This window comes from Nicotiana tabacum, chromosome 6 (genome assembly GCF_000715075.1).
Source record: "Nicotiana tabacum cultivar K326 chromosome 6, ASM71507v2, whole genome shotgun sequence".
Lineage (NCBI taxonomy): Eukaryota > Viridiplantae > Streptophyta > Magnoliopsida > Solanales > Solanaceae > Nicotiana > Nicotiana tabacum.
Window position 1 is genome coordinate 80,997,661 of NC_134085.1, and position 24,550 is coordinate 81,022,210.

The 24,550-nt window shown below is 37.5% G+C and overlaps 1 protein-coding gene across 1 annotated transcript; it reads left to right on the forward strand.

Moving 5' to 3' along the window:
- The first annotated feature begins 5,101 nt into the window (after window positions 1-5,101).
- LOC107760570 (flavonoid 3'-monooxygenase-like) lies at window positions 5,102-23,836 on the forward strand. Its single transcript, NM_001324693.1, is given in 2 exon segments — window positions 5,102-6,014; window positions 23,068-23,836. Coding segments are annotated over 2 exon segments (1,527 nt in total). The 5' UTR covers window positions 5,102-5,114; the 3' UTR covers window positions 23,695-23,836.
- The last annotated feature ends 714 nt before the right edge of the window (window positions 23,837-24,550 follow it).

Here is a 24,550-nt window from a genome sequence, read left to right on the forward strand (position 1 = left end):
ACCGCATCATAGATCTCACCATATCTAATAAGGTTCGATTTCTCCTTTCAGACACACCATTGTATTGTGGTGTTCCTGGAAGTGTCCACTGTGAGAGAATCCCATTCTCTTTGAGATATCTGGTAAAATCTTCACTAAGATATTCTCCACCTCTATCAGACCTTAGTACTTTGATACTTTTACCAGTCTGCTTCTCAACTTCACTACGGAACCTTTTGAACATTTCGAAAGATTCAGACTTGTGTTTCATAAGATACACAATTCCATATCTTAACATATCATCAGTGAAGGTGATGAAGTAAGAATATCCACCTCTAGCTTGAATTTTCATGGGCCCACAAACATCTGTATGAATTAGTCCCAATAATTCAGAAGCTCTTTCTCCACTTCCAGTAAATGGAGATTTGGTCATTCTTCCTTTGAGACAAGATTCACAAGTTGGATATGATTCAAAATCATACTTGTCAAAGTACCCTTCCTTGTACAACTTGTTAATTCTTTTCTCTCCAATATAACCAAACCGACAATGCCAAAGATATGTATGATTTACTTGATCATCTCTTTTTCTCTTAAGACTTGAAACATGCATAATTGAATTAGCATTCACATTAGGTAAGACATAAACATCATGTTGTAGATAGCCATTCACATATAAATTATCGCTATAATAAATAGAGCAAATACCATTGCATATATTAATGCGAAACCTCGTTTGTATAGAATAGAAGCTGAAATTATGTTCGAAACAAATTTAGGAACGTAATAACAATCATCCAACATAAGTACTTTTCCCGTAGGCATTATTAAATAAATTGATCCTACAGCTACGGCTGCAACTTTTGCACCATTTCCAACTTGTAGATTAACTTCTCCTTTCTTTAGCCTCCTACTTATCTTGAACCCTTGCAACATATTACAGATGTTATAACCATTGCCAGTACCTAATACCCATAGTGAACAATTAGTAGTAGCTAAAGAAACATTGAAAATATTTTTTATTAATGTCTCACCTTGTTTCTTGTCCTTTAGAGTTGTCAGATACTCCTTGCAGTTTATCTTCCAATGCCCTTTCTTCTTACAGTGAAAACATTCAACATCATATACTGACTGCAAGATCAAATCTTCAGAAAGCTTTTTACCAAGCTTGTACCCCAACTTCTCATGTTCTTTGGTAAGAACAATCATATGATTGACAAGAGGTCCAACTGGAGAGTTTTCAATATCCAACTGTGTATCAGCTATCTTCTTAAGATATTAAATGATTGGAGTTGGATCCATATTCTGATGTTTTCTTCTAGAGTTCAGAACTAATAGAAGCGAGAATGATGTGTTTAATAGCAAGGCATTCTTCCAAGTGTTTCTGATAAACCTTGGTGCCTTGAACATCATTCTCTGGTGGGACTATCTTTGCAGGCTTATCGATCACATCAATGAGCTTTTTATGCATGAGAACAATTCTCAAATTTCTATACCAGTCATCAAAGTTTGGTCCTACCAACTTGTTGGTCTCAAGTATTTCAAGTAGTGATATAACAGATATATTGAGAAATCTAAAATATACAAAAGAAGAGGCAATGATATAAGAACATATTTGCATATATCATAAAGACATGGACTTTTATCTAAATGATATTTCCACTAATTATTTTAAATTATTTACCCTCATTATAGTTTACGAAATCTTTATTTCTATTAGTGGAGTAAAGAAATCCTTTAACAATATGTATGAGCCCCTTGGAAGTCAAGTCGTTTCTCACATATATTTTAAAGGTAGGTACTCTTACCAATTGTATCCCCATACAATTTCCTTAAATAGCTCTATGTCAAATAGTCCCCTGGTAGTCAGGTCGATCCTATTGGCATAGTTGAGTTCAACCATCATGATAGCAAAGAACTTATTAAATTTTATACTCCCCCGGGTGGTCCAGGCGTCTAGTGTAAAATTGAATAATTCTTTCAATCCATGCATCTAATGCAATAAATAATTTTAACATATTCTCGAACTATAAGTCTCCTGGTAATCAGGCCGCTCCTTATAAACAAGAAATAAATAAAATTATTTACCTTGATGGATAGCTCTATAATAAAATATCTTATATTTTATTATTTAAGAACTCAAATTTTAGTAAGAGGGAATTGATACTAAAACAGTTTTTAATAACATAAAGATCAAATCTTTTATAGCATATGAATTTAGTTCACATTGTCTACATGCTTAGTCCTAATTTGATTTACATCACATGTAATAAATAATTCAAAATTATGTAACGAACAAGCATGTGACATAAAAACGAAATTCAACATCTTCTAACATGTTTATCTTATATATCACATAAAAATAATTCATGCCAGAAAACTATTATTAATTAACATCTCATGAACTAATAACAATTAAAATAACAGTAGAATCCAATAACCTATTATAGATTACAATCATATCTAATACAAAAATTTCAAATTCAAGTTACGAACTATCTCAAGAGTTTAACTTATATGTATATATATTTTATTCACAATAAAATTATATCAATCCATATGCATTCAAACAATTTGACTATTGCATAATACACATGTATTATGGTTTGAACTCTTCAAATATAATCTTAAAATATTTCGTAAATAAATTTTAGATACAATAAACCACGGTTCTGATACCACTGAAAGATTGCGCATAGGTGTTCGTAGTACACAACGGAAGATAATAACAATCCTAGGTAGATCTTTTCGTGTTTAAAATTTATTTACATGTCAATAGATCGGATCTAAGACGTACCTGGTGAAGAAAGTCTCGTTTCAAATTCTTCGATAGTGCGAAGACTATATGCGTATCCACACCGAGACTGATCCTTGCTATCAACTCTTTGATCAATGAAACCCGCGAACAAATTGAACGAAAAAAATTGTGTTGAAATTTTCTCAAAAATCTCAACTCAATGTTAGAAGAACAAGAAACATTTTTCTTGTAATTGTATTTTCTCTGTTGGCTTTGTATTGTACTCTCACTTTTACAAAGTGGTTTTCTTCTCAAAAATTAATAATATGGAAAATTTTCTCCATCACCCTTTATATAATAATGATTTACTTAGGATAAAAGTTTATTCCAAAATAAACTTGATGGGATTTTTCTAAAAAGAAATCGGAAACATTCTCAGGAAGTTTGAACCTGCCGAATATTTACATGGACTTTTCCATGAAGTCCAACGTGAAAGCTGGATTGTAATAGTGCCAAATCCAATTCAATATTGGATTTTCCTTATAAGTCATTAATTATATTTTGCTAAAAACAAAGTTCAAATCCCATAACAAATAGATTTCGTGTTGTAGACGTCTCTTATGGGATTTACAATTCAATTTCAAATTGGATACTTTATTAATATTTATATATCTCCTATATAAAAATAAATATCAATTATGACTACGTAATATATATCATATATATTCAACCAAGAGATAATTTAATTTTCTATTCTAAATAGAAAACTTTAATTTGTTCACCATATTAATTATATCGTCTGTGCTAGCAAAGAATATAATAATATTTCATTTGGACTAATAACTAAATTTATTTGACTAATTAAATTCTTTAATTTAATTATCAAATACTAAAGTAATTAATCCTTTAATAAAGATCAGAACACTCGTTAGTGTGCGACCCCATAGGTTCAATACTAAGCCGGTAGTAAATTGACCACATCAATATACTAATCGAGGGTGGCGTCTAGCAACACTCCTTAACGACCGGATAGCATGAAGTATACAATTTACTCTCAAGAACCAGTAGAAGAATAATGTAGTAATTCCTTCTGTCTTTATAGCTCTGGATCACCCTAGGATATGGTTCAACTGTCAAATCCTATAGGCGACCAACTATGTGTTCATGTCAAATATAATCGACCATTGAATGACCTAAGAAACTCATTTCTTCTTTCATTCAATTGCCCTGGCCAAGGTCTTAGTTTGGTCATTTATAATTCATGACAACATGGAGCTTAAACTCATTACCAAGAGTTGACAGATTCCATCTTGATCCATCACTAATTCTACAAGTATTTAATCATACCCAATATCCTTTCAACTATCGCCCTAGGGCCATAGGTGTCTGGTATCAAAGCACAATAAATAACTTAACAATTACTATGATGATCTCAGGTCAAAATAAACTCTTACATCACATTCTTCAAGAGAATATCCTATTGACAGTTTATGGTAATTCTAACCATTAGGAATTATCCAATGAGTCGGTTCAATGACCATATCTCTATATGCATCATCTATCTATGTAATTTAGTTAATGAGATCAACTAATCTTTATCCCATAAAGACGATCACATAAAAATTGATCTATCTGGATTACTAATGTTCAAATTAGTAATCCTACGATCAAGAACAAATTTAGATTAAATTGTAAAAAACTTTGTTCTCATTATCATGATCTCTATCACGATGACAAGTCTCAAAATTTAATCAAGGACCTTATCAAGTTAATCAAACAATTAAAAATAACTATGATAAAAGAATATCTAATGCCATATATTTTATATCAAATAACGTTCATAAAAATATGTTCAAATCATCAAATATGATATTGGATCTATGTCATATCTACTGTATCTCTAACAATTATCAAATATGATATTGGATATAGGGCATATCTACTATATCCCTAACACTTCAGACCTTGTATTGACAAAACTTACTTGGAGAGAAGATTAAAGCAGTGAAAGTACACATTTTTTTGTGAGAAAGAAAGATAGATAAGCATAATTTGGATTATATTCCAATATTAAATGTAAATACCCCCCCAAAAAAAATTTACATTCAGGTGTAAGATAAATTTAAGGGGAGTTTTTAGCATTACCTAATTTTTCAATAGGCAGACCAGACGGTCTGACTCAGACCAATTACAAACTCAGAATAGTAGTATTAAGTACCGTTTTAAAAGGAAAAGGCAATCTATACATTTACTACTACTCCAGTCATTATTAGGAAATGAGCCCCCCAAAGCGTTGACCTTACTCCCCTACCCCTTCAGCCTGCCCTGCATAAAATAACCAAGTTGATAAACACATCTCCACTGAGGAGAAAAAAAATAGACACATCTCCAGCACCAAGACATGGAGAATTCCTGGGTAGTTTTAGCCTTAACAGGCCTTCTTACATTAGTTTTTCTCTCAAAGTTTCTTCATAGTCCTCGTCGTAAACAAAATCTTCCACCAGGTCCAAAACCATGGCCTATTGTTGGCAATATACATCTTCTTGGTTCCACCCCTCACAGATCCCTTCACGAACTTGCAAAAAGATACGGAGATTTAATGCTACTAAAGTTCGGTTCGCGCAATGTCCTTATTTTATCCTCCCCAGATATGGCTAGAGAATTCTTGAAAACAAATGATGCCATTTGGGCTTCTCGCCCTGAGCTTGCCGCTGGTAAATATACTGCTTATAATTATTGCGACATGACATGGGCACGTTATGGACCCTTTTGGAGACAAGCAAGGAGGATCTATCTCAACGAGATTTTCAATCCTAAACGTTTGGATTCATTTGAGTACATTCGCATAGAGGAAAGGCATAATTTGATTTCACGTCTTTTTGCTCTCTCTGGGAAGCCAATTCTTCTTAGAGACCATTTAACTCGGTACACTCTTACAAGTATAAGTAGAACAGTATTGAGTGGAAAATATTTTAGCGAGTCACCTGGCCAAAATTCAATGATAACTTTGAAACAATTGCAGGATATGCTTGATAAGTGGTTTTTGCTTAATGGTGTGATCAATATTGGGGACTGGATACCTTGGCTTGCTTTCTTGGATTTGCAGGGTTATGTCAAGCAAATGAAGGAGTTGCATAGGAACTTCGACAAATTTCATAACTTTGTGCTAGATGATCACAAGGCTAATAGGGGAGAGAAGAACTTTGTGCCAAGAGACATGGTCGATGTTTTGCTGCAGCAAGCTGAGGATCCTAATCTTGAGGTCAAACTCACCAATGATTGTGTCAAGGGTCTAATGCAGGTACTCCTTTTTTTTTTTTAATATTTATTTTTTTAAGATCGTGCTTTATAAAATGTCATATTCAACGTGTAACTTTAAACTTCTAATTTATCCTTAATGACAAAATTTATAACCACAGAAATTTCGATTAGATGTTTAAGTTTACAAGTTAAAAAGCTCTCGTTCATTCTTAAACGCTATTTCCAATCAAACATCTCTGCTACCTCCTCTGGATGAATGAGACTGGAGGGGGAGATTGATGATGTCCATCTCATTGAAGAAGTATTAGGCATGTGCCTAATAAGAGTTTTCTTTGGTTTGGTAGCCAACCTTGTTGAATTAGTTTGGTTTGGTAGCCAACCTTGTTGAATTTCTTTGGTTTGGTAGCCAACTTTGTTGAATTGTGAAAAGTGTGTGTAAATTGTCAAATATGGTAGGCTTTAGAGGGTGAAGCTTTGGCTATAAAAGGAGAGCTTCAACTCTCATTTCTTCACACCAACAAAGAGAGAAAGAAAGAGTAAGGTTTCACAGACAAGGTATAAGAAAATAGTCTGTGAGGAAAATAGAGAGAGAGCGATATTGTAGTGAGGTGGGAATATCAAAAGAGGGTTATTTCTTTTGAGTGTTGTAGTGGTCTTTGGAGTATTTACCTCCGACCTACAAAATTGTAAAATTCCTTACTATAGTGATATCAGTTGCTCCTCTCGGGGTCGTGGTTTTTTCCCTTATTCAGAAGGGTTTTCCACGTAAAAATTTTGGTGTCATTGTTACTCTTTTATTCTTGTTAATTACCGTATCTCGGTGCTACATTATTATTCCGCTTTATTACCGTGAATATTATTTTGGTAAGGGGTTTATTCCCAACAACTGGTATCAGAGCACAGGTTCTGCTCGTTCACTGAAATACTATTCACTGTCGGTAGTACTATACTTGGTGAAAAATAAAAATGTCCGGAGTAAAGTACGAGGTAGCAAAATTCAATGGAGATAACGGTTTCTCAACATGGCAAAGAAGGATGAGAGATCTGCTCATCCAACAAGGATTACACAAGGTTCTAGATGTTGATTCCAAAAAGCCTGATACCATGAAAGCTGAGGATTGGGCTGACTTGGATGAAAGAGCTGCTAGTGCAATTAGGTTGCACTTATCAGATGATGTGGTAAATAACATCATTGATGAAGACACTGCACGAGGAATTTGGACAAGGTTGGAAAGCCTATACATGTCCAAAACGCTGACAAATAAATTGTACCTGAAGAAGCAGTTATACGCCCTACACATGAGTGAAGGTACGAATTTTTTGTCACATTTAAATGTGTTTAACGGACTAATCACACAGCTTGCCAACCTCGGAGTGAAAATCGAGGAAGAAGATAAAGCCATCTTGCTATTGAACTCGTTGCCATCTTCGTACGATAACTTGGCAACAACCATCCTGCACGGTAAGACTACTATTGAGTTGAAAGATGTCACATCGGCTCTTCTACTCAATGAGAAGATAAGAAAGAAGCCTGAAAATCAAGGACAAGCTCTCATCACAGAAGGTAGAGGCAGGAGTTATCAAAGGAGTTCGAACAACTATGGTAGATCCGGAGCTCGTGGGAAGTCAAAGAACCGATCCAAATCAAGAGTCAGAAATTGCTACAACTGTAATCAACCAGGTCACTTCAAAAGAGATTGCCCAAATCCAAGGAAGGGCAAAGGTGAAACCAGTGGCCAGAAGAATGACGACAACACAGCCGCCATGGTGCAAAATAATGATAATGTTGTCCTCTTTATAAATGAGGAAGAGGAATGCATGCACCTGTCAGGTTCAGAGTCGGAATGGGTGGTTGACACAGCGGCATCTCACCATGCCACACCGGTAAGAGATCTTTTTTGCAGATATGTAGCAGGTGATTTCGGCACAGTGAAAATGGGTAACACAAGTTACTCAAAGATTGCGGGGATTGGTGACATTTGTATCAAGACAAATGTCGGATGCACATTGGTTCTAAAGGATGTGCGGCATGTACCTGATTTACGGATGAACTTGATCTCGGGAATTGCTTTAGACCGAGATGGATACGAGAGCTATTTTGCAAATCAAAAGTGGAGACTCACTAAGGGATCATTGGTGATTGCAAAGGGAGTTGCTCGTGGCACGTTGTACAGGACAAATGCAGAAATATGCCAAGGTGAATTGAACGCGGCACAAGATGAGATTTCTGTAGATTTGTGGCACAAAAGAATGGGTCATATGAGCGAGAAGGGATTGCAGATTCTTGCCAAGAAATCACTCATTTCTTATGCCAAAGGTACAACGGTAAAACCTTGTGACTACTGTTTATTTGGTAAGCAGCATAGAGTCTCATTTCAGACATCGTCTGAAAGAAAATTGAATATACTTGATTTAGTATATTCTGATGTTTGCGGCCCAATGGAAATTGAATCAATGGGAGGTAACAAATATTTTGTTACTTTTATTGATGATGCTTCACGAAAATTATGGGTTTATATTTTGAAAACCAAAGATCAGGTGTTTCAAGTTTTCCAGAAGTTTCATGCTCTAGTAGAAAGGGAGACGGGTCGAAAGCTAAAGCGTCTCCGAAGTGACAATGGAGGTGAGTACACTTCAAGGGAATTTGAAGAGTATTGTTCAAGTCATGGGATCAGACATGAAAAGACAGTTCCTGGAACCCCACAGCACAATGGCGTAGCCGAGAGGATGAACCGCACCATTGTGGAGAAGGTGAGAAGCATGCTCAGAATGGCTAAACTGCCTAAGTCATTCTGGGGTGAAGCAGTTCAGACAGCCTGTTACCTGATCAATAGGAGTCCATCAGTTCCGTTGGCGTTTGAAATCCCAGAGAGAGTCTGGACCAACAAGGAGGTGTCCTACTCGCATCTGAAGGTGTTCGGTTGCAGAGCTTTTGCACATGTACCAAAAGAGCAGAGAACAAAGCTGGATGATAAATCTATTCCCTGCATATTTATCGGATATGGAGATGAAGAGTTCGGGTACAGACTGTGGGATCCTGTAAAGATGAAGGTCATCAGAAGCAGAGATGTAGTCTTCCGAGAAAGTGAAGTTGGAACTGCTGCTGATATATTAGAAAAGGCGAAGAATGGTATAATTCCTAACTTTGTTACTATTCCTTCTACTTCTAACAATCCCACAAGTGCAGAAAGTACAACCGACGAGGTTGTCGAGCAGGTGGAGCAACCTGGTGAGGTTATTGAGCAGGGGGAGCAACTTGATGAAGGTGTCGAGGAAGTGGAGCACCCCACTCAGGGAGAAGAACAACCTCAACCTCTGAGGAGATCAGAGAGGCCAAGGGTAGAGTCACGCAGGTACCCTTCCACAGAGTATGTCCTCATCAGTGATGAGGGGGAGCCAGAAAGTCTTAAGGAGGTGTTGTCCCATCCAGAAAAGAACCAGTGGATGAAAGCTATGCAAGAAGAGATGGAATCTCTCCAGAAAAATGGCACATACAAGCTGGTTGAACTTCCAAAGGGTAAAAGACCACTCAAATGCAAATGGGTCTTTAAACTCAAGAAAGATGGAGATGGCAAGCTGGTCAGATACAAAGCTCGATTGGTGGTTAAAGGCTTCGAACAGAAGAAAGGTATTGATTTTGACGAAATTTTCTCCCCCGTTGTTAAAATGACTTCTATTCGAACAATTTTGAGCTTAGCAGCTAGCCTAGATCTTGAAGTGGAGCAGTTGGATGTGAAAACTGCATTTCTTCATGGAGATTTGGAAGAGGAGATTTATATGGAGCAACCAGAAGGATTTGAAGTAGCTGGAAAGAAACACATGGTGTGCAAATTGAATAAGAGTCTTTATGGATTGAAGCAGGCACCAAGGCAGTGGTACATGAAGTTTGATTCATTCATGAAAAGTCAAACATACCTAAAGACCTATTCTGATCCATGTGTATACTTCAAAAGATTTTCTGAGAATAACTTTATTATATTGTTGTTGTATGTGGATGACATGTTAATTGTAGGAAAAGACAAGGGGTTGATAGCAAAGTTGAAAGGAGATCTGTCCAAGTCATTTGATATGAAGGACTTGGGCCCAGCACAACAAATTCTAGGGATGAAGATAGTTCGAGAGAGAACAAGTAGAAAGTTGTGGCTATCTCAGGAGAAGTACATTGAACGTGTACTAGAACGCTTCAACATGAAGAATGCTAAGCCAGTCAGCACACCTCTTGCTGGTCATCTAAAGTTGAGTAAGAAGATTTGTCCTACAACAGTGGAGGAGAAAGGGAACATGGCTAAAGTTCCTTATGCTTCAGCAGTCGGAAGCTTGATGTATGCAATGGTATGTACTAGACCTGATATTGCTCACGCAGTTGGTGTTGTCAGCAGGTTTCTTGAAAATCCTGGAAAGGAACATTGGGAAGCAGTCAAGTGGATACTCAGGTACCTGAGAGGTACCACGGGAGATTGTTTGTGCTTTGGAGGATCTGATCCAATCTTGAAGGGCTATACAGATGCTGATATGGCAGGTGACATTGACAACAGAAAATCTACTACTGGATATTTATTTACATTTTCAGGGGGAGCTATATCATGGCAGTCTAAGTTGCAGAAGTGCGTTGCACTTTCAACAACTGAAGCAGAGTACATTGCCGCTACAGAAACTGGCAAGGAGATGATATGGCTCAAGCGATTCCTTCAAGAGCTTGGATTGCATCAGAAGGAGTATGTCGTCTATTGTGACAGTCAAAGTGCAATAGACCTTAGCAAGAACTCTATGTACCATGCAAGGACCAAACACATTGATGTGAGATATCATTGGATTCGAGAAATGGTAGATGATGAATCTCTAAAAGTCTTGAAGATTTCTACAAGTGAGAATCCCGCAGATATGCTGACCAAGGTGGTACCAAGGAACAAGTTCGAGCTATGCAAAGAACTTGTCGGCATGCATTCAAACTAGAAGACAGTGCTACCTCCTCTGGATGAATGAGACTGGAGGGGGAGATTGATGATGTCCATCTCATTGAAGAAGTATTAGGCATGTGCCTAATAAGAGTTTTCTTTGGTTTGGTAGCCAACCTTGTTGAATTAGTTTGGTTTGGTAGCCAACCTTGTTGAATTTCTTTGGTTTGGTAGCCAACTTTGTTGAATTGTGAAAAGTGTGTGTAAATTGTCAAATATGGTAGGCTTTAGAGGGTGAAGCTTTGGCTATAAAAGGAGAGCTTCAACTCTCATTTCTTCACACCAACAAAGAGAGAAAGAAAGAGTAAGGTTTCACAGACAAGGTATAAGAAAATAGTCTGTGAGGAAAATAGAGAGAGAGCGATATTGTAGTGAGGTGGGAATATCAAAAGAGGGTTATTTCTTTTGAGTGTTGTAGTGGTCTTTGGAGTATTTACCTCCGACCTACAAAATTGTAAAATTCCTTACTATAGTGATATCAGTTGCTCCTCTCGGGGTCGTGGTTTTTTCCCTTATTCAGAAGGGTTTTCCACGTAAAAATTTTGGTGTCATTGTTACTCTTTTATTCTTGTTAATTACCGTATCTCGGTGCTACATTATTATTCCGCTTTATTACCGTGAATATTATTTTGGTAAGGGGTTTATTCCCAACAATAAAAAAATACAAAAAGGAGGTTTATGCGGTGATTACCTCCTGATTGAAATGAACAGACAATCCCATTATGATCAGCCATCTAAATTAAAATTATTTATGTTCAAATGGCTTTTAGCTACTCCTATTGGCTCTAATATTCTTATAAAACAGCTTAACACCCATTTAGTTAGATCAATTTTTATAGAAAAAATGCGTAAATGAGTACTGACTGTACATTGCAATGATGTAAACTTTGTTAGGGAGGATGCTTAAATTACAAAATATAATCATTGATATCATAATAAAATAAGTAGCTAATTGTGAAAAACTGTTAATTTAGAATTCACCTAGACATGAGAGGGGAGGAGAATTTTTATCTTGCCCGATTTTCGCCGTTTGAAGAACTAGTTCTTCAATCTGTATATTTTAGAACCAAACAGTAGAAATTAAAGAATACAAATAATTTACATGGAAAACCTCCTTACTAAAGAGAAGTATAAATCATGACCTATTCATAGGATTTTCCTCAAATTTTACTAAACAACACGAGTAGTTTTTAGGTTACAGTTCAATAACCAAAGGTATTTTAAACTCTAGTACCTTAACTCCTGCAACAATAACATCAACAAACCCAGTATAATCTCACAAGTGAAATCTGAGAAGAATAGTGTGTATGTAATTCTACCACTACCTTAAAAAGGTAGAAAGCCTGTTTCCAATAGACTCTCGGCTCTAGTATCTTAACTCATACAATCAACTTAATTGTAGCTAAACTTTCATGGCTATAAACTCTAGTCTAGAAACATCTCCAAAATTATTTACCTATAACAATACTTCTCATGAATAAACGAATAGGTTGTAATTTACGAACAATAAATCAAGACTCAACAACTTAAGAATTAGACAGCTCATATTTAGACAAAGTTCTTTAGTTGTGTGGCTTAAATCCTTGAAAGCACCTCCTTACTATGATTGCTATTTGCCAAGAGTGATTTGTAGTGTTTGTGCGAAAATAGTGTTAGCCTCAAAAGCAGCAACTTGATGCTTTATATAGGCATGAAGTTGAGTCGAATACTTTTCTAATTTTTGAACCAAAACGCAGAAATAATTTGTTAAGGAAAATAATCCCAATAGGACTTGGCTTCCTTAAATAATCCCAACTTCAGACACTTTTTCCTTTTATGCAAGTGCATCAATTAAGTGAATTTTGGTTGACCACGATTCATCAACGTATATCTAGGGACATGGTTCTTTGATAACTTCTTGGCAAGTCATTAATCCTATTTGTTAAAGCAACAAATAGCTTCAAGGTACCTAGTGTCACAAGCGTATTTTCTGTCCGTCGAAATCAGCCTACATGGTAGCCAAATCCCGCGCTTGACTTCATCCTTCTCATAACACTTAGTCAAAATTACAGCAACTTTGGACTTAGATTATTTTTAGTCAACTTTCAACGTAGTAAGTTTAGGAACGATTTAGGCTAGGAAATTTAAGTAAAGGCAACCGAAATATATAAGAACACAAGGCACAATATACATGAAACTCTTTTCCCAACTTTGTATTTAACTCGAGCATACAAAGAAACTCAACTCAAAGTACAGCCGTGTACAAAAGAAGATCACTCTCTTGACCCTCAAAATTTTCTCTCAAAGACTTAGGAACTCTTTCCTAACTCTAAAACATGCACTCTACACGTTTTTCTCTCTTCTACCAAGCATAAGGATTCTGCCCATTTATAAAATATGAGACAGCCCCTTTGCCTTACACTTGTCGCACTTAGGCTTAGACACTTGTCCCAAAAGCCCACTATTTTAGCCTAGTATAGTTGACATACCTCAACTACTAGGATCATGTAAATCATGATAATAATAATGGGATCATATCCCCAAAAACATGCTAACACTTCTGCCAGCTTTTTAGCAAAAGCCAACTGCTGCCCATGTTCACAGCATGTGCCGTAACCACCCTTAACTTGGTCAATCTGTCTCACGCACTGCTTTCCGTTGCACTTTAGCATGCCTTTGCCACTTCATTTTTGCCTTGCCTTGGCATCACTGCCTAATGTTTTGATGCCTTTTCCATGGTCAAGTGTCACCCTCAGCCCGCAAATCATTGTCAAGACCTTGCCAAGCAGCTTCGCCTCTGTCAAAACCTTGGCCATCACTTGCCCGTTTCCTTTTTTGCCATGGTGCTACTCGTTCACCTTAGCTTGGCAACACTCTTGCTGCCCATGACAACACTCTCGTTGTCAGGTCAAGCTCAAAGTGGCGGAGGTCTAATAAACCACCCACATCCTTTGAAACTCCATGTTCTCATCAATGTTAGCTCAATTTATGAGTCCTAAGGGGTTGAAACACAATGCCCCTTAGTCTCCCTTCTCTTCAACCACAATTGCATTCACTCCAACCACTTGTTTGTCGCTGGCCATTGCCTCTAATGCAGCTCTCATGTCCACATCAGTCATAGCATTTAACATTGCCTTCTTCGGGCAGTCCCTTACTCGATGTGGCCCATCACAAATGAAACAACCACTGAATTTACTGCCCTTCTCCTTGCTCTTTGAAGTTCCAGCCTCTTGCCTTCCCCTTATCTTCATTAGCATTGTTATTTTCACATTTCTTCCGTTCCTTTGCCTTGTCCTTCTTTCCGTCGTTGGACTTTGAAGCAAAAGTCTCATCAATCAAGTGAAAATTCCCAATGCATCAGCCGCATCCATATCACTTGCGAGGTTTTGAATATTCTGCCTATGTAACTCTAATTGTGTCCACTATTGCAGCCCGCTCATGAAGTTGTGCAATTTGTCGTCTTCCGACAAATTGCTGATGCTCAACATTAAAGAAGGGAACTCTTTGACATATTCTCTAACTGATCGGGTTTGTCTCAACATTTTCAGTTTGTCCCTAGCAATCCAAGACGTATTGCTAGGAATGAACTGTTCCTTCAATTCTTTTTCAAGCCCTCCCACGACTCAATCTTTGGTCTGCCCAAATTTTCATTTTTAGCCACACGGGTGCATCACCACAACTTAGCATCTTCACTCAAATACATGCTAGTCAAAGTTACTTTCTCCTTTTTGTCTTGCACACGAATAGCATGAAAGTACTTCTCCATACCCCAAAGAAAATTCTCCAATTCACATGCAGTCCTTGCACCCCCAAATGCCATAGGTTTAGGAATTTTTATCTTGAGACAATCAGCACCACGTTGAGGAGCATCCTCGCCCACAGAATGTCGCAGCACCACTATCTCACTTTTAAGATCCACATTCTCTTGACATAGCCTTGCCAATTCTGCCTCAAGGTATGCAAGCCTTGTCACGAGAGTATGAATTTATTCACCTTCAGGAACATTTCCAACCAATACCTCCAATTTCATTAGCCTTTCCCACAATTCGTTGTTACCACCGGCCATGTTCTCAAACAAGACCACAAAATATGCCACTGCCCGTCGTGTCTCCGTAATGAATCTACTCCACTCTGATACCAGTTGTCACAAGTGTGTTTTCTATCTGCAGAAACCAGCCTGCGCGGCAGCCAAGTCCCGGGCTTGACTTCAGCCTACTCGCAACACTTAGCCAAAATTACAACAACTTTGGACTTCGATTATTTTTAGGCAACTTTCAACGTAGTAAGTTTAGGAACGATTAAGGATATGAAATTTAATTAAAGGCAATAGAAATATAGAGAACACAAGGCACAATATATAGGAAACTCTTTTCCCAACTTTATATTTAACTCGAGCATACAAAGAAACTCAACTCAAAGTACAGCCGTGTACAAAAGAATTTCACTCTCTTGACCCTTAGATTTTTCTCTTAAAGACTTAGGAACTCTTTCCGAACTATAAAATATGCATTCTACATGTTTTTCTCTCTTTAAGCATAATAATTCTGTCCATTTATAAAATTTGAGACAATCCCTTTTCCTTACACTTGTCGTACTTAGGCTTAGACACTTATCCCACACAACCCACTATTTTAGCCTAGTGTAATTAACTTCCCCCGACTACTAGGATCATGTAAGATCGTGCTAAAAATAATGTAAACATGGCCAAAGATGTGATAATACCATCTGCCTGCTTTTTAGCAAAAGCCAACTACTGTCCATGTGCACAACATGTGCCGTAACCGCCCTTGACATGGTCAATCTGAAGCTTGTTGCCCATTTTCGTGCCTTGGCTTGAATCAGATGCCAATGCCTTGTACTCACCTGCATTGAAGCCACATTTTTCCTATGCCATTGCCCACGAACATGGCCCTTTGTCGCACCCCAATGCCATGACAAGTTTGTCCCGTGCACTACTTTCCGTTGCACTTTAGCCTGCCCTGGCCACTTTGTTTTTGCCTTGCCTTTGCATCACTGCCTCATGCCTTTGCCATGATCAAGTATCATCCTCAGGCCACATCTCATTGTCAAGACCTTGCCAAGTTGCTTCGCCTCCGTCAAAGCATTGGCCATTACTTGCCCGTTTCCCTTTTTGCTTTGGTGCTACTCATGCACCTTAGCTTGGCAATACTCTTCCTGCCCCATGACAACACTCTCGTTGTCAAGTCAAGCTCAAAGTGGCGGAGGTCTAACAAACTACCCATACCCTTTGAAACTCGACGTCCTCGTCAATGTTAGCTCAATTTATGAGTCCTAAGAGGTTGACAAGCAATGCCCCTTGGCCTCCCTTCTCTTCAGCCAATATTGCATTCACACCAACCACTTGTTTGTCGTTGGCCATTGCCTCCAATGCAGCTCTCTTGTCCATAGCAGTCATAGCATTTAACACTGACTTTTTCGGGCAGTCCCTTGCTCGATGTGGCCCATCACAAATGAAACAGCCACTGAATTTACTGCTCTTCTCCTTACTCTTTGAATTTCCAGCCTCTTGCCTTCCATTCCCCTTATCTTCATTAGCATTGTTATTTTCACATTTCTTTTACTCTTTTGCCTTGTCCTTCTTTCCGTTGTTGGACTTTGAAGCAGAAGTCTCATCAATCAAGTGAAAATTGACCAATGCATCAGCCGCAGCCACATCACTTGCGAGGTTTTGAATATTCTACCTATGCAACTCCAATTGTGCCGACTATTGCAGCTCGCTCATGAAGTTGTGCAATTTGTCTTCTTCCGACAAATTGCTAAAGCTCAACATTAAAGAAGTGAACTCTTTGACATATGCTCTAACTAATTCGGTTTGTCTCAACTTTTTCAGTTTGTCCCTAGCAATCCAAGAAATATTGCTAGAAAGGAACTGATCCTTCAATTCTTTTTTAAACCGCTCCCACGACTCAATCTTTGGCCTGCCCAAACTTTCATTTATAGCCACACGAGTGCGCCACCACAACTTAACATCTTCACTCAAATACATGCTAGTCAAGGTTACTTTCTCTATTTCGTCTTGCACACGAATAACATGAAAGTACTTCTCCATACCCCAAAGAAAATTCTCCAATTCACGAGTACTCCTTGCACCCACAAATTCCATAGGTTTAGGAATTTTTACCTTGAGACGATCAACACCACGTTGAGGAGCATCCTCGCCCACAGCACGTCGCAGTACCACTGTCTCACTTATAAGATCCGCATTCTCTTAACATAGCCTTGCCAATTCTGCCTCAAGGTAGGCAAGCCATGTCACGAGAGTCTGAATTTATTCACCTTCAGGAATATTTCCAACCAATGCCTCCAGTTTCGTTAGCCTTTCCCTCAATTTGTTGTTACCACTGGCCATGTTCTCAAACAAGACCACGAAATATGCCACTGCCCGTCGTGTCTCCGTCATGAACTTGCGACACTAATACCAGTTGTCACAAGCGTGTTTTTTGTCTGCCGAAACCAGACTGCGCGGCAGCCAAGTCCCAGGCTTGACTTCAGCCTACTCGCAACACTTAGCCAAAATTACAGCAAGTTTGGACTTTGATTATTTTTAGGCAACTTTCAACGTAGGTTGTTTAGGAATGATTAAGGCTACGAAATTTAAGTAAAGGCAACAGAAATATAGAGAACACAAGGCATAATATATAAAAAACTCTTTTCCCAACTTTATATTTAACTCGAGCATACAAAGAAACTCAACTCAAAGTACAGCCGTGTACAAAAGAATTTCACTCTCTTGACCCTTGGAGTTTTCTCTTAAAGACTTAGGAACTCTTTCCGAACTCTAAAACATGCACTCCACATGTTTTTCTCTCTTCTACCAAGCATAAAGATTATGTCCACTTATAAAATTTGAGACAACCCCTTTGTCTTACACTTGTCGTACTTAGACTTAGACACTTGTCCCACACACCACTATTTTAGCCTAGTGAGTTGACATCCCCCAACTACTAGGATCATGTAATATCATTCTAAAAATAATGTAAACATGGCCAAAAGACGTGCTAAAACCATCTGCCAGCTTTTTAGCAAAAGCCAGCTGCTGCCCTTGTGCACAATATGTGTCGTAACCGCTCTTGACTTGGTCAATCTGAAGCTTGCTGCCCATTTTCATGCCTTGGCTTGAATCAGATGCCAATGCCTTGTACTCAGCTGCATTGTAGCCATATTTTTCCTATGCCATTGCCTATGAACATGGCCTTTTGTCGCGCCCCAATGCCATGACAAGTCTATCCCGTGCACTTTCTTTCTGTTGCACTTTAGCCTGCCCTGGCCACTTTGTTTTTGCCTTGCCTTGGCATCACTGCCTCATGCCTTTGCCATGATCAAGTATCATCCTCAACCCACATCTCATTATCAAGCCCTTGCCAAGCTGCTTCGCCTTTGTCAAAGCATTGGCCATCACTTGCCCGTTTCCCTTTTTACCTTGGTGCTACTCGTGCACCTTAGCTTGACAATACTCTTACTTCCCCATGACAATATTCTCGTAGTCAAGTCAAGCTCAAAGTGGCAGAGGTCTAACACCTAGTTTGTTAATCACTATTTGTTAATCATCAAAACAAATTTAAACTTAAACCAATAAATTTTTCCCTTTTTGATGATGACAAGCTTATGTACAACTCAACATAAGAACCAAATTGTTTCTGCACTTTTCTGCATAAATCTTTTGAACACAGTCAAAATAGTCAACCCAAAAGAAATCTTTTTTAAGCAGGAATCCAATTTATTGATCAACATTATGTGAACATCCGTAATTCCTCCTTTTCGACATCATCGAAAAATAAAGCATCAGTTATTTGAGGCAAAGGTAAAGATTAAGCATCATGGCCACTTGGACTGCACTAATGTACATAAGTCAAGAGGTAAAATAATTATTCTAAGGATATTAGCCATATCAAAGATTTACAACCCAAAAATGTAATTTTTTTTAATTTATGCATCATATTAAGCTTCTTAGGCCCAAACCAACAAAAAAATCTTACAAGAACATAATTTAAATGCCACAAAAAGAAAGATCAAACCAGTAGAGTAAAAAAGTTAGATATTCAAACAAAGCTTGACTAGGTTTGGACTGGGCTAGGAGGGACTAAGGACCAGGTTCATTGACTGGAAGAGGGTTGCTTCTACATATGCTCTAGAAGCTTGTGAAAGTGAACATTAGTAGCGACTAATTGTTCCCTTCTCATCTCTTCCTTCAACTGCTTGTTCTCCTTTGTAGAAGAGGTTGGCTCAACCATCAACAATTCAATCTCCTTGTTGAGTTTTTTATTTTTTTCCTCAAGATTTTTCAAGTTATTGAGTATCTAAGTAATCTGACTGTTGCTTTGTGGACCGGGTTTTCTTGGAACACATTCATACTGAAAAAATTTACAATCCTCCCGTATTTTTATATCAAACATGTCCTTACTGGTTCCTTTCTATCTAGAAGTTACATGAACCTTGTAGTCAAACACCAAAGAGAGAACGAACCCATAAGGCAAAGCATGCACCTCTTTCAAAGGATCATCCACCTTAGACATATGCTTGATCATCATGGAAGGCAGATTAAGTGGCTTGTTTTGATCAAGGACTTACATCACTGCTAAATTCATATAAGTAGCCTCGTGCCTTCTCTCATATCAGGGAAGCACACATTTGTTCGCATACTTAAAGAGCAGTTTGTGAATTTCCCTCATCTCAAACTTAAACAATTTTCGTGCTTTCTTAGTCTCTCTCTTTATCATCTTCTTTATCTACAACTTTTGGCGATTCTCTTTTGACATAGGTGCCAAACACTTCAACAGGAACCTTCAGATTTTCTTCCAAAGTAGCAGCATCAAACACTAGGTCAACTTTCTTCACAGTTGTGGTCATAGTAGTTTCATCCACTAGAATGAGGTTAATATAGAATATCCAAGACTTTATCTTCCCATACCATAGGAGGTGGATGGAGGAACTAGTGTGCCTATTCCTGGAATTCTAACTTCTCCAATAGTTCTTTCATAACAACTTCAGGGTCAGTTACCCTTGCTCTTCAGATTCATAGCGAACCAAACCACCTTTCTTTCCCCATAGTTGCCACCTTCTCCTCAGTTTTTCTTTTCTTTCTCAAACTTGATTTTGGCTCATCAAGATTCGTCTCTTTCTTCTTCTTGCGAGTTGTTTTCTTTTTCACTTCTTCTTTTCGATAGTATCATATGGACTAACCCTCCTTTTTCTCTGCGGAGGAACCTCCTCTTTGTCTTCCTCTTCTTCAGCCTTACGATCTATATGCTTTATATCCGGTTCATTGCGCAACCTGAATTTCGCTTTTCTTGCCTCCTCCTTTTATTTGCCTCCTCAATCTCTTCCATAGCTACTTTTCTCTTACTCCTCATCTTAGGAGTCCTTCCCTCAATGATCATAGCTTTGACAATATTTTTGGGCAAATCTTTCAATTTCTTTTTCGCTCCAGAAATACCTTCACCTACAACCTTTACTTAAAATTTTTCTACCTTCTCCGACAAGATCATCATCATCCTCAACTTCTTTATTTACTTTCTCTCTATCCTTCTTTTCACCTTCATCAAACTTAGCCGAATTAGAAAACATTATTCCCAGAGAACTAGATTTTTCGTCCACAACATTTAATGAACCAGGTTCTTTGTTTCCTATTTTCTCTCCACTCTCACCAAACTCTTATCAGTGAGAGAAAGTTTTATATTTTACCAGTCATGTGTCCGGAGCAAGCATTATCTAAATACCACAATTTGTTGCTCTCTCACCTTAACTTGTAAAATAATTTAGAGGTTAGATTTATGAACCCGTATTGGCTTGGATCTCTTTTTTTGAGTAAAAGGATGAATCTTATTCCTCTTAGCCCAACCTGACAATCTACATTTTTTAAGGAAGAACTAGATTTAACGATTTTCCTTTTCTCAACAAACTTAACATTCTTATAAGTTCTTGAAACTTAGCTTTACATGAATTCTTAAAGTGTGAATTATGCAAAGCCTATTATCAAGAACAGACACGTATTTACTTCTGGGATTATAGAGAGTCTTAGCTTTTATATACCATATTCCTTAACGATTATCATTTTGGTCTTCATGCGATGATGTTAACATCTCCAGAATTGGTCCACCGATGTGTTCTATCTAAATCATACTTAGACTTATTTAGATTCTCTTGGAATAACCTACTTTCTTACATTTAGCTGAAAAATCATTCTTTTCCTTATTCAGTTCATTCTCAAGATTCTCATGAATAGTACAAGCTATGTCTTTTCCTTTAGTAGGTGCATCAAGAATCTTTTTCCCCTTTACAAAATTAACTTCTCATGATCTAATGCAAGAACCTGGTTCATTAATTCTTTAACACTCTTTTTCAGGTTTTCCTCATTTAACTTTAATCCTTTGTGATCAAGTTTAAGATAGGGATATGCATTCATCAATTGTTCCTTTTCATCACATATAGTATGATATGCATCAATTATATCCTGAGATAAGGAAGCCAGTTTTTCTTAGAGTATAGATCTTTTTCTTTAATCTTCAGAAAACTTACCTCAAATTATTCTTTTTCCACTTCTGAGTCAGACTTTGCCATTAATGCAAGAATATTTTTATCATATAAGTTCGAGTCATCCATGGCCATCAAGGATAGATCTTTATTTTCTCTTTTATCATCAGATTCACCATTAGAGAAATTATCCATTGCAGCTAAAGCTTTTTGCACAATCTTAATTGTTGCTCTCTTTTGGAGCTTACGCTCAGGGACTTGATCCATCTTTTGCTCTTTTATTTTATCATGATTATTCTTCTCCCACTCGGTCTCCCATATTGGATAATTCCTAATAAAGTAATCAAGACTATCATACTCATAGTACGCCTCGGAGTTGTTCTGCTTTGAAGCCTTTGCTTTGGAGGTGCTACCCTTTTTCGAAAAATGACGATCCTTTTAGATAGCACGTGGAATGTACGAGTCAGTAGTGCCATATGATCGTAATCAGTTTCTAGCTTTTTAGTGGTCTTGAGAACCAAAATCTTGTATTTTCAAGGTTCAGCCAACTCATGATTATTATATTTCTTCAACTCATAGGTTTTTAAATTTTCAATAAAATCGTCAATGATGAACCTCTTCAGATCTCTTGCTTCTGAAATTGCGTTCACCTTGCTTTCCCAAGACGGAGGCAGAATGCTCAGAATTTTTCATACTAGTTTATTTATAGGGATGACTTTTTTCAAGAGAGCTTAACTCATTAGTGATCAGAGTGAAGCGAGTATGCTTTCTTGGATAGTTTCACCCTCTTTCATATTGAAGAGTTCATGTTGTGTCATGAGAATATCGATTTTGGACTATTTAACTTGGTCCGCCTCTTCATGAGCAGTTTGCAGTGCATCCCAAATATACGCTGCATTCGTATTAGCTGAGATTTGATTGTACTCATCTAGACCAATCTCACAGATTAAGATCTTTTTAGTTTTGGCATTTTTCTCAATATCTTTCTTGTCCTTTCATTGTATTCCTTCCTAGTCTTAGGAGTAGTTCTCTCTTGTTATTAGTTATGTATCCTTGATTTTCACCATCCATAATACTTCCGTTAAACAATGGTAATCATGTGGTTGATTGCCCTTATTAAACACCTGGCAGTACTACCATCTTGGATTCTTTTAAGGTGTTATCCTTACGTTCTGGTGATAATTGTTAATTTAAAGAGCACCTAGATACAAGATGGGGGAGATGAATTGCGTTTTGCCCCATTTTTGCCTATTGAAGAACCATATTTTTGAATCTGTATATTCTAAAATGAAACAGAAAGTACACTGCAAAAATTAATGAGCACAAGTAACTTTACGCTAATAACCTCTTTGCTCCGGAGAGTAAAAATCATGACCTATTAGTGTAGAATTTTCCTCAAGCTTCACTAAAAACAAGTGCAATTATAAGGTTACAACTCAATAACCAAAGAGGGTATAAAATCTAGTACCTTAACCTTTGCAATCAACTACTATGGACTCTAGCCTAGAAAGCAACTCAAAATCTCCAAAATTATTTACCTAAGATAATACTTCTCAAAAGCAGAATAGGCTATAATTATTAAATCTCTCGTCAAATCTTGTGCTTAAAGTACTCCATTAAAAAATATTTTGGCTTTCTTTGATATTTTGGTTTATAATTTGATGATAGGACTTATTGGCTGGCGGCACGGACACCTCAGCAACAACCGTTGAATGGGCTTTTTATGAACTTCTTAGACAACCTAAGATTATGAAGAAAGCACAACAAGAGCTAGACCTTGTCATTTCACAGGACAGATGGGTTCAAGAAAAAGATTACACTCAACTCCCTTACATTGAGTCAATCATCAAGGAAACATTGAGGCTTCACCCAGTAAGCACCATGCTTCCACCGCGCATTGCCTTGGAGGATTGTCATGTAGCAGGCTATGACATACCTAAAGGTACAATTTTAATTGTGAACACTTGGAGTATTGGAAGAAATTCACAGCATTGGGAGTCACCAGAAGAATTCCTTCCGGAGAGGTTTGAAGGGAAGAATATTGATGTCACAGGACAACATTTTGCGCTCTTGCCATTTGGCGCGGGCCGGAGAAAGTGCCCAGGATACAGTCTTGGGATTCGTATAATTAGGGCAACTTTAGCTAACTTGTTGCATGGATTCAACTGGAGATTGCCTAATGGTATGAGTCCAGAAGACATTAGCATGGAAGAGATTTATGGGCTAATTACACACCCCAAAGTCGCACTTGACGTGATGATGGAGCCTCGACTTCCCAACCATCTTTACAAATAGTGGATAATTAAAACCATTAAAATCGTTTTGTTATATGCATGTCTCATATTTGTAGTGGTCAAAATGTTTGTTTTCTATCATGGATGTTCAGTGCGAGGTTGGGAATTTCAAGTCATTAACGTGTGAAAATATTTTAAATTTATAAATGGTTTCGTGATTTTTAACGTTAAAACAATACCAGAAAGATTTATAGTGCAAATGAATTTTACTGATACAAGTACGGACAACAGAAGACTTTAAATCATAGAAAGAGGTTTTGACTGAAATACAAGAACTTAAAACTCAAGTATTGGAACTCTGATCATTGTTCAATTCTCTAACAAACAACCCAATCGGACATAAGAGAGAGAGAGAATTAAAACAAGAAATCTTACCCTTTTGGAGACATCCAAACCTTGGTTCAATGTAGAATAAAAAGAGACAATCCCCAAAGTTTTCTGATATCCGCAACTTTAATTTCTAGAAAGTGAAAAGGTTAAATTCCCCAAGCCTTCTTTGACCCAAATATGAAAAAATTCTTGGATATTCTTTGAATTGCTTTAATACGCTGCACGAAATAAACCCAAAGTCCATATGACAGTGCAAGCAGGCCTTTGTAATAGGCTTTGTTTCCTCGATAACTTAATTGATGTTCAAAGACTGAAACTTGGATTGTTCATTTCGCATTTTAATCTCGAAGTAATTGGATCAAATTGTATTAATATTTTATCTTTCTTCTTCATTAAGAGAGAAAAGACTTCTCAAAAGCAAAGAGTTTGTAAAAGATGCGGAGCAAGAAAAGCTACTAAGACATTTTTGACCTAAGCGATTTGAATTGATGATTGACAAAGGAACACATGCATGAACCAGCTCCATG